The sequence below is a fragment of the Eurypyga helias genome, unplaced genomic scaffold (assembly GCF_000690775.1).
Source record: "Eurypyga helias isolate BGI_N326 unplaced genomic scaffold, ASM69077v1 scaffold6182, whole genome shotgun sequence".
In the NCBI taxonomy this organism is placed as follows: Eukaryota; Metazoa; Chordata; class Aves; order Eurypygiformes; family Eurypygidae; genus Eurypyga; species Eurypyga helias.
This window is the reverse complement of record NW_010235213.1, coordinates 47,512-59,246: the sequence shown is the minus strand read 5'-3', so window position 1 is coordinate 59,246 and position 11,735 is coordinate 47,512. Positions and strand designations below refer to the sequence as shown.

The 11,735-nt window shown below is 41.9% G+C and overlaps 1 protein-coding gene across 1 annotated transcript in view; it reads right to left on the bottom strand.

The window, feature by feature from the left end:
- Nucleotides 1–11,735, bottom strand: part of SATB2 (SATB homeobox 2) — a 109,298-nt gene that overhangs the window by 69,119 nt on the left and 28,444 nt on the right. Inside the window, exons 2-3 of the mRNA XM_010146662.1 lie at nt 3,294–3,420; nt 1,046–1,169 (exon numbers count right to left, since the gene is read on the bottom strand). Coding sequence (XP_010144964.1) covers nt 1,046–1,169; nt 3,294–3,420 — 251 coding nt within the window. The remainder of the gene's footprint in view (nt 1–1,045; nt 1,170–3,293; nt 3,421–11,735) is intronic.

The window sequence follows — 11,735 nt, the reverse complement described above, 5'->3', positions numbered from 1 at the left end:
GACCCAGCACGGCCAAGGAAGATGAGGAACGTGATTCCTACCAATTGCAAAGACCTAAATTCTGCTCTGTATCTCACATCTGTGCTTTCCCTGGAGATGCAGTCATAACACGGTGAGGCAAATTTGTGCTGGTTATACAGAGAAAGAATTCTCTTGGTTCACGGATGCTTTGGATCATGAATTACAGGAAAAGCATACAGTATAATGCAACATAGGCAACCACGGGAGAAAAAAAATGTTGACTACAGGCTAGCAAAGCAACAGATTTTTAACAAGCAGGGATTACTGATGTTTTGACTTTTTAAAAATACAATAGACAGATTAACCTATAATTCTAGTAAAGTTTTTAGAAGGCAGTGTATTTTTTACTCCTGGCAAAGTTACTTCGTCTGGGTGCTGACGTGTTTTCTGTTTTTTTCTGAGGGAAGGAGGGCTCAGTCATAAAAATTTTATGAATCTCTTCTTATGACAATCTGAAGTACAAATAGAACTCATGATAACTGTAGGAACCTGTGTCTTTGTGTCTCAGACATGACATCACTGCCATTTAGAAAGCAGTCATGGAGAAGAGACTGAGTTTTAGTTCTTTTTTTAACATAATTGCATATACATTTTTGTTGCTGTTCCCTAGAAATTAAGGCACAACTGTTAAAACAGCATACTTTTTATCATAGCTGGAGGCTGATGAGAGCTACCTATGGGTTAGTGGGGGAGACAGACCTCTGCTAGTGGGAAGAAGCAACTCAAATCTTGCATCTGAGGATCATTAGTCCTACTGCAAAACGTTCAGAATGAAGAATTTGCATGTCTCTGAACAGCAGGATAAAAATCAACCAATTCATTCATAATTTCCACCTGGCAGCCCACTAAGAAAACATGGTATAAAGATACTCTTTTTCATATTATTTAGAATTTCTCCTTTCTAAAGAAAACAATAAATTGATTTGATATTTATGGAATTGTTTAGCCTAAGCCCTTTACTGAACAAATATGAGCTTTAGATCTTGTAAATCTGGCTTTCCCTAAGCTTGTTAAAAACACTGACCTGTGAGAGAGGGCATTCTTTGGCTAATGTGCTCTGATTCATCTCTTTGAGCAGTTCCTTTAAGGCATTGCGAACTGTGGCGTGGTTCCACTGCTCTGCTGGCAAGTCTTCCAACTTTGAACAACTGTTAAAACAGAAAGCAAGAGGTAGATAGAATCATCACCTTTACAGATGCTTATTCTTTGCCTACAAGTGCTACAGACCTTTAAGCAGCGAGCGCAACCTTGGAGTTTCCTGCTTAGCCAGCACATCAATGTGTTTCTCCCCTCTCTGCCCTCCCCACCAAGCCCGACTCCCGAAGATGTGTAATTTAACTAAAACAATGACAGTGCATGGCAGAAAGAGCAGCTAATCCTACTATGATATTATATGTGTGCATAACCATTCCCTCTGGGGACTGGTGGAGAGCAAAGAACATGTGTAAAGCAAGCCCCAGAAATGGCTGGATAAAGCCAGCCTCTCCAGACAAAGATGTTCCTACTGGGATAGAGAAATAAACATATAATCCAGAGTCATTAAAAAAATCCCTATACAGTACGGGCTGCGTTGTGTGGAGGCAAGGCTCTGAGCAGTGAGTCTGAAAAAATAAGTTTGGTTTATACCGGATCTTATACTGCCCTCATTGCCTTTCAGAAACACAGTAAGCCATGTGCCCAACACGCGTCACATGTACCTCATTCTCACTTTCATTCTACAAGAACTGCCTAAGCAGCGAAGCTTTTGTCTTCATGTGACTTGTGCCTCTTTTAAGTTAACAGGATTATGCTCTGTGTCTACATACACGCGGACAGACCCAAGGAACACATCAGAAAGTTGGGAGAGGCTTGCCATTGACATTCATGCCTGAGAAACTTAATGAACACTCTCCAATCAGCCTCTGAGGTGGTTCTGCCTCTACAGCCCGGCTTTATCCTCAGAGTTGAAAGTTCAGTTGTCCTTGAGGAGTTCAAGTAGTCAATGACCATCTTTATCTTCAAGTCATGGGCTATCTTTTATTTACACGGCATCCAGGCACTTAAGCACTTTGAAGATAAAGAATGAGACCTTGATCTTGGGTTGCTGCCCTCTGGTAATACAGATGTGACAATAAGCTAGATGGACTCCTCGTACCTCATGCTTCTGAGGAGATGAGTTACTACACTCCAGTTGTATAGTGGCTACAGACTTCAGATGCTCTTTTTCAACCATGCTGCAGAGATGCAGTCTAGCTGAGAAATAATAACAGCATATAACAACCATGGAAATGCCTGTTAGTGGGAATTGGAAACCCCAAGATGCATCAGAGAGATAACAGGAAAGAAATGTTGCTGTTTGCAAACACCAGTGAGGCACCAACCACTTCCAAATTCTGAATTGAACAGTTGGAGGGTATGTACCTGTCACCAAAGGACATAGACACGTGTCTCAAACAGACCCCTCTTCTGTTCAAATTGAACTTCAAAGAATTGTGGGCAAATTATTCCAGGCTGTCTGTTAGTTTTGCCTCTTTCCTCTGACACGCCCTGGCCACGGAGCTACATCAGACTGCCAGTGTAGGCTAACCTGCAGGTCTGCAGTATGCCATGCGCTGCCAGGGACCTGCCACAACTCCTTATGCAGACATCAGTAACTATTTGCGGACTCTTCCGAAGGCCAATAGATCAAAAAGGGGAGAAAAGGGGGTAGGGGGGGAAGAGGCCAAGTAAGTGTAAAAGTGTCAGGAGCTTTTGCTTTGCTAACCAGAACAGGCATTCAGGGAAGTATTTTCCAAATGCCAAATGGAGCTGCAGTAACACATCCCTTCCTCATCTTCTTGCTGTTTCACTGGAAAGACTTCTGAAGAAAAAAGGAAAGTCAAAAAGCTCCCCTCCTCCCCACCTCAGCAACTGGCAGTGGGAGACCTGGGTGCTCACAATGCAGCCCCTGGAAAAGGGCAAGGAGTTTATTTTTTTGATACAATAAGGTCTCGAGAGTGCATTAAATCAGGGATTGTGAAAAGGTCTGCTTTTAAAGGCCCTATCTCTTTACTCGATGGAGCTCCTGACCCTCCCCTCTCTGCTACCACATTACTACTTCAGGACACATACTACATCAGCTGGAACACACACCAAAAAGCTGCCAGGTGACCCACCCTTCTCTTCATTTTTCTTTTCATTTCATCAAAAGACCAGAAATTAATGAAGACAGGATGTGCTAATCTCTGTAGTAATGCTGTAATCGAGAGGGCAGCTCAGAGAATAGAGAAGGACAGATGTTCAGAAACACCCACCTTTGTAATTGGATTTTCAATGTCACAACATGATAGACATCTTGTAGCATGTCGGCTACTGTCGCATCTGGTGCATCAGTCACATAACTGAGAGGGAGAGGATTCCATCTCCCAAGCTTGATTATTCCTGAAAAGAAAACAAAAAATACATACTTCATATTTTATCGGCCATTTACTAAAGCTTTGATAAGCTTGATTGTTCATAAAATTCAAGCTCTGCCTTGAGTTTCATGGCAGTCTTGCTCTAAAAGATGTGTTGTACTGACTCCTGAAGCAAACAATAGGGAGGAGTAGAAATAGATTTTAAATTCTTAGCAGAGAGTTGTTGACATGTTCCTGGCTCTTAGATTACTTCAAGGAAGCACAGGAGACTTCCTCCCTTCACATCTTTCATCATCCCACTAAAGCCTAGTTCTCTAAGTTAGAACAAGCTTTAAATACTCTATAGTCCTGATTCTGCAGTCTACAAAACCCTTCCGAAATAAAGGCATGGGTTTTGACTTGAATAGGAAAATTCCTATGTGTGGGCTTTCAGCACAGAGTTACAATCTAAGCATGGTACAATTCCCAGGGTGGATGGATGACACGGAAATCCACAAAGTAGGAAGAGTTCACTCCCAGCTACAAGTTGCACTATGCAGATGGTTGCTTTTCTTTGCAAAAAAAAAAACAACTGCAAGCTCCTGACCACAGCTCCAAAATAGCATTTTGGGGGCGGGGAGGAATGTGGTTAAGTCCTATTTCTACTTCTGTTCATTCTTTAACAGGGATCATCACCTCTTCTGGATGAGCTTGTCACAAAGACTGTAAACTTGGATGGTAAACCATTTGGTGCAGAGGTATTATTTCTGTTGAGACAATTGCAGAGAGCCCACCCCCACCAAAAACAATGACTAATACCCCGGAATGACTTCCAGGAAGACACCAAACAAAGAAAGCCACAGTGCCATCTTACATGAGGGCAAAGCAGTTCAGCCTCATTCTGCACTATTGCAACTATTGCTTTTCTTTCCTCCTCCACCACGTTCCCACTGACCCACTGTTCTGCTCACACAACTTTTCTCAACTCACCCCTCCAAGACACCCATCAACTTTTCTCTCATTTAAACCGATGTCTTCCGAGGTCTGCTTATATAGGTCTGCTTATATACTTTTTGATCTTCACCTGTAAAGCCTACTGCCAGAAATACACTAATAGATGAGAAAACTCCAAGAACCCTCTTAGGGTATCTGGAAGGATGCTGTGATGCCAAGAAACTTCAGTTCTTTCCTCCTCACTTTCTACTCCCAGTTCTTCACCAGCTCTGAAACTAATCAAACTGAAATAAATGGCAAAGGCCTTTTATCCTGATCTCCCAAACTTGATCATAAAATAAACACCATCACTGAAACAGTGAAACAAAGCTTCTTGAACAGAGACAATGACAAAACACAATGCTTATGAGCCCATGAAATAACTGCAATGGAGTTATTTTTTCCCCCATTCCTACACAGGTTGAGGAAGAAATAATTTTAGCACAACACTTTTTATGAGGCACTTAAATGTTTACATGTATCACTGACGTACTGCTTTGCAAGGTATTCTATCACCACATACTGAAAAAAGCTCAAAGTGACCTAGTTCATCCTCAGTGGTGCAAAATTTCACTGTAACATGCTGGTACAGACAGGCTAATATACCAAGAACAGATTAGAAAGCTTTTGGCAAGGGGAGATCTTGTCCAAATGAAACAAAAAGTTAGTAAGTATTGCTTGATATCCAATGCTTGAAAATGGGACATAAACAGAACAAAAACATTTAAATGATGCACTGTTTCAGTATTAAGATTTAACAATCTGGTGCTGAATATGCTGCAGTATAAATAGTGCCTGGACTCAGATCCAGTAGAGTAACACACAGCACTCATTCACAGCACCGTATGTCTCCAATGCTGGCTCTTTGAGTCATATTCCACTTGCCAAGAAAAGCTGTTTTTCTTAAGGGGATAGTTTACTTAATGTTATCTCTGGTGACAACAAGAAATGCACATAGTAGAGCATATATTAGTCATGAAATGAGCATCAAGGGTCCACTGAGTGAAATACATGCTGGGGAAACACAGTTTAGCTGCTGACTTCCTTCACCCCCTTCTGCTATAGAATAATTTAAAGCAAAATCACCTAAAAATCCAGAAATCTATACCAGCTTCACAGAACACTTGGCTTCCTATGTTTAACCACGCCAAGTTTTCATGTAATTGAAAAAATAAGCATCATATGTGCCCCATAAGTCACAACTAAATTGGTAATATTTTACAAGAGGCTTTATTTTTCATTCAATTAAGGAAAGCACTCGGAGAGCACACCATCTGCAACCGCTTGGGCCTGGCAACGCCGGCGAGAGACAGAGACCGTCGGGGGTCACCGAAGTTACCAAAGGTGTCCCCAAACTAAAGAAGCCTAAAAGAGAAAAACCACAGTGCAGCCACAGTGCACCATGGGAAATACTATGCAAATTGCTTTGCAGGAAATGTCTGCTACTACTAGAAGTTAGGTAGATTTTTTTTTTTTTAATCCTCCTCTACAACTGGAGAGGAAATTGTTTTGGCTGGATTTAGACAAACACAGGTGTAACCACAGTGCTTGGTGCCTCTGCACGTTAGCACCTGCCGCGAGTCCTTTACTCTGTGTTACAGCACCACTGATGTGCACTGTTTTTTCAGCCAGTGTGACACGACGTGTGAATTTTTTTTTTCCAGAGCACATTAAGCTGGTGCAAACGACAGCCAGAATCCATGGTCTCCACCCAGCTCCTCAGCAGGCTTCACAGGCGATTTATTTCATGGCACCCACACTGTACTTAAGGCAACTCTTGGGCTGCATTTGGGAAGATGATGCCAGCTTGCTGAGCAAATGTATTCTCTGCACGCGAGAAGACATCTCTCAATGACTCCTCCGTAATATCTGGTGGACTAGATGGTTGGACTAGATGATCTTACAGGTCTTTTCCAACCTTAGTGATTCTGTGACCAAAATTTTCCCCCTGAAAAGGTCCCTTCTCCTCTAGGCCTGGGTGTTTCCAGTGTAACAGCACTGCCCAGATGAGAACAGCCTGGCAGCAAGGAGTCACTTCCACATACACATTTTTATTGTTCCTTTCATTGACTCCAAATGGTACAGCTCAGGCCTTTGAAGAAATCACTTCAACTGGCCTGACTGAGCTTTTATCCTACCACAGCTGAGCCTTGGGAGTGGGGACAGGAATGAGCAAAGGTCACTGTGTTATTAGTGAATATACTACTGTTCCAGGAGCATCGCTCCTCTGGCAGCTCCAAACCTTCTCAAAGTTATGTGTGGGTAATGCACAGATCACATTGCTCAGGAAATCCAAAAGCACATCTTTCACGAGTTCACTAAAATCTTACGCTAATGAGTCTGGTTCTCTTTCCTGTATCAATGGTCCTCCGGGATTCTTTTCCCATAAGAGTTTTTTTGAACGGAAGGTTCAACAGATTTCAAAGCTTGCACATACTCAAGAAACAGCTGTACACTAGAACAGCTCTCAAAAACTCATCTGAAATGGCCAGTTAGTCAATTAAAGACAACAAACAGGCCAGAAAGTTTTCTTAAAAGACTTTAATTTTTCACCAAAACGTATTTTAGAAGAGATTTTCTACCCACACTGGCTGTTGGTTCTTGAGCACATGTCCTTATACAGACAGGTCTTTTATTAAGTTTAAGCTTCTGCTTCATCAGAATGCAGATATGGAAAAAAGACCGAGCATCCTAGTTTTAAATTTGCATAACTCCGTTCATCCACAAGAATGCCAGAACACACTAGGAGCAAACTTCTGTGAGCCCGAGTGTCAGGTTCACACATAACAGCCACTGCAATTCACTGCTGTCCTTCCACTCAGGCCAACGATGTGTCACCCTGCCAGAGTGCTTTCAATTTAGTTTCATTTAAAATGCTGCTCCTTCAGAGAAGAAAGTGATAACTACACAAGTCAGAGCAGGACAATACACTGAACAGAAGGCTTGACCAGCTACATCATGCGTAACCTCTATATCTAGCAGGATCTTCATAACCTTTCAGTTACAGTATCACTTGAAAGAGTGATGCATCCAAAGCATTGGGATTATTCCTGGGACTTCACTCTAGTGAGATGTGACCCGGAGGGATGCAAGGTTGGGGCTAAAGCAGACTTCCAGAATAACTACATTAAACAGGAGCACAACAACAGCAAAAGGCAAAAAGCTGCTTTCCTAGAAAAATACAGCTAAGCTGGCAAACTCATTTCATTATTATGCAGCTTATACTGTCCCAGAAAATTATTTACCTATATGGGCTAGAAGCCTCATTTGTCTTTGCAAACAGAAAGAGAGCCATACAGCACACCGATTCTAAGAATGCCACATCTGGGGCTTGGAATATATATATATATGTGTGTATATGTATATCGCAGCCTAGCTATGACACTTCTTGTTCATAAACAGAATGAGGTCTGGGTCCTGCATGTCCCAGTCACCTGCACAGTTAACTTTTTATCTGGATAGTCCCACGGGAATTCCTGGGGCACCTCATGGACACTTCAATACATCACTGCTGTAATATCAAACTCTTAAAATGGGGCATTTTCCAAATTCCTTTTTGCAGCTAAACAAACAGGACCAGAACATGCCTCTCACTGTCACTGGCTCCCCTCACAGACTACTGCCTGCTCCCACCATGGTTAGGCTCCTGATTTCACCTTTCACATCTTATGAGCATACCCAAGTCACATCTTAAATGGATACCTGCAGGTAGGTCACAGAGGATTAATGCAATTTATTTAAAATGCTAATCTGCTTGGGTTAAAATTAAGTCATGGGAAAATTAAGGACATTTTAGAAGTTGCTATTAGCATCACCACCCCAACATCAACATTTTTCTGGCAACAGCTACAAAATGAATCATGACTAACACTTGCCCAAATATGTACATGGAAAGAGAAGGAATTTTTGTGTTCTTTGGCTAAAGAGGAAAAGAAGGATAGCAATGAGTACCGATTTCTTACCAAATGTTGTTAAAAAAAGCACTTGTCAACACTAAGCAGACAAACTATTTGAATCCCTGATGTATGACACCAAAAACTCTCATTTTCTGCAGCTTAAGCAAATGTAACCTGCTGAGACTCATACAGGGTGAGGTATTAGAGCAGACAATTGCTATTCTTGTGGATTGATGGACACAGGCTGGAAACTAGAGAAGTGCAAAGCTTGATTCTGACTCTAGAGCTTCATGTTCACTAACGCCAGGTCAGCACTGCTGCAGGCTGTGGCAGTGCAAGTTACACACAGCTCAGGCAATGTGTTTGTACGGTCAGACACGGCAAACAACACCGGTTTTGTGAGCTTCAGAAAGGCTGAGGGAACAGGCAGTGCTAAACACAGCATAACATCTCCTGGGCTCTATTTACCCCTTCCAAACGTTTTGAGCAAATCTGATTCTGCAGCACTGTCCCGGAGCAGAGCTGTGCCTCCCGTGGCTGTGGCTCCCAGAGCTGTACGAGATGTTCTAGCGTTCCCTGCCCTGCACCACAGGATCACAGCCTGAGAGTGTCCGACGGGAAACACAAGGCTGGGTGAAGAACGCGACCGTCACCCACTGCCGTGCTGGGCGTTCAACCACAGAGTTCTGTTTAAACATCTTGCTTTTTAACAGCAGCTCTTATCAACGCAACAGAAACTCAGGAGAAACTTCAGATTAGCGTTAGCACCCAAACACTTTTACAATTCCAAATGAAAGAACTCAATGAAACACTCAATAAAACCCCCGCTTCTGGGACCATCAAGCCACTACTGACAGGGCCTCCCTAAAGATGGGCAGGCTCTTCCAACGTTGATTACATCTGTTTATCCTCTTCAGAGGTGTCTTGTCCCTATGATATACATGTAATTTCCCTTTGTTCAGCTGTGCTTTGTTCCAGAAATGAAAAACTGCCTGTCCCATGTAATAAGTACACAGAATTATTTATCCATAAATCAGTTTGCAGGAAATCACTACTCTGCAATACATAATAACTCAGGCTGTGTTTCTAACCTGTGCCCTGGCTGTAGTATATCATCAAACTGTAACAATATAAAGGCATAATTTGTTGCTACTATTGTTAATCCAGCAGATGGAATGACTTTTCAAGCAGAAAGGAGAAAAAAGCAACATGAGCAATTAAAAAAAAAGTGATTATATTAATTTTTGTATTACATTATTTCACTGTCTTTTCTAGGTCCTACAGTAATTTAAAAAATATTATACTGCCTTTGCTCATTATTACAAGGGTGCCCGTATTCTTCTATTGAATTTCAATCAGTGACATATTGGTGTAATAGATGGGAAAAATAATCATCATAATCCTCCCATGCACTTTTAAAACGCCTTTCATCAGAGGATCCCAAAGCACTTTAAAAACATTAATTAATTAAGCTTCGTAACAGCCCTGTGAGGTAGACTGTATTATGCCAATTGACATATCGGTGATTTAGTGATTGAAAGCACACAATGAACATAATGCTATGTTTATGCCAATACAAAAGAATCCCCCTCCTTCCTCTTTTCAGTCCATAATAAATAATTCAGTGAGAGAACAGGAATAAACTATGCGATTACACTGTGATGTACACATCCACAAATCAACAAGAACACCCACACTCCCTGAATGACGAACACTCCACCCCAGCTCCTGAGACATGTGCCCAAAAGGGGGACCTTCACCCAAGGGGAAGGCATGGCCGAGCTGCCCTCGCACTGCTGCTGCTGCAGGTCTTTGCTAGTGCTGTTTTAAAACGCTCTCATAAACGATGTGCACCGACGGTGGTTTACAGAATGGGATCATGTGGTGCAACAACACGTCTATGAGCTGGTGAACTTAAACATCCATATCCAGCCTTTCAGATCTGTATCAATACGTGGAATTTAATATAGACTATGTATCTGTATCATTATATATGATATTTATAAGGTTATATATTAAAATGTTCATAGAAACCTGGATGTGAGTGATTGTCAATAGAAAGACCGTTAGTGTTACAAGGTTTAATTGTTGAACTTCAGCGTGCTTTCACAGATGAAAATCACTTTGATATATGAAGCTTGGTTTGAGTTTTTAATTTTTTGAATGCTAGTGTTGCCCATTCCTTTCCTCCAGCATGACTCTACTCAAGTATTTGACTTAAATAACATACACCAAACAGTTTGATGCCTTGTAATTCTACATATCGGGTTTACATTTTACTGTAAAAAGATTGTGCCTCGTGTAATAGATGCTGCTTCACATTTGGGAAATGTTATGTGAGGACCCTGACTTTTATTAGATTAATTTAATACAGGCACTAAGTTACTAGACTAAATTAAGAAAGATCTTCTTAAAAAAAAAAAAAAAAGAAGAGGGGGAAAGAGAGACAGAGAACAGAATGAACCCACAAATTAAATAAAATTTTCTGAAGCTTGTTATTTTGGAAGTCTTTATTTAATTTTCCAACCCCCTATTCTGTTTGAAAAAAACAGCCAATAATTGGTAAAGAAACAGAGGGGGGAAAAAAAGGGTTGATGATATTTACCTCAGGGTATTATTTTTAAAACTGTTATATGACAGAACATGAATACCACAAATAAACAGAAGGGTGAGGAAGCACAGGAGGTACAAAATATTACCAAAAAAGTGATGTTTACATGTTTCTGCATTACTTTTAAAACTATTACCTCAATTGAGGAAGAAAACCACATAAGCCTGCAGAACATCTCTCTTTTGGCATTTTGGAGATACCTTGCACAGCAAGAAGCAATACATGACTGAAGAGAAAAGCCCTCTTTTCCTCTCCTTTGTCTGAGAGAAAGTAGCACAACTCTAAACATCACTTCCATGGCATGAAAATGAAGTATTTTCAGTCACGAAAACTCATGACCGAAAGGCTACTGCATCCGCAGATCCTCGCAGGTGCCTTTCTCAACTGCCAGCCCGGAGCTCAGCTTTACCCCTCACCAGGGAGGCCTCACCCGACAGGCACCATCCCCAGTTCAGTAGCCCCAATGCCCACAGGGTTGCACCCGCTCCTTCACTGACATCATCCCCACATAAAGCCCAAAGCTTAGCACTGTCCCCATTTTTGCATGAAATTACTGTCTTTTCAGCAGCCTCTACTCCTCTAATCCTGGGAACACTTGAGCTTGCTCAGCTGCATGGGAGCAAAGGCTGTGCCTCCTCCCACAGAGTAGGGGCTGCTAAACACCACTGAAATCCTGATCAAGAGTGTCACAACTCAGGCTATTCCCCTACTTCCTTAGCTGCTCCCATGCCTGGAGGTTTGCTTTGCCATCTCAGAACCACTGCTGCTCCTTTTGCTTTGGAAAGCAGCTGCCTCTCTGAGTGCCAGGTTCGCTGGCAAAAACCTGGATGCTTGTCTGCCATCCCCAGCTTGGCACTGGGA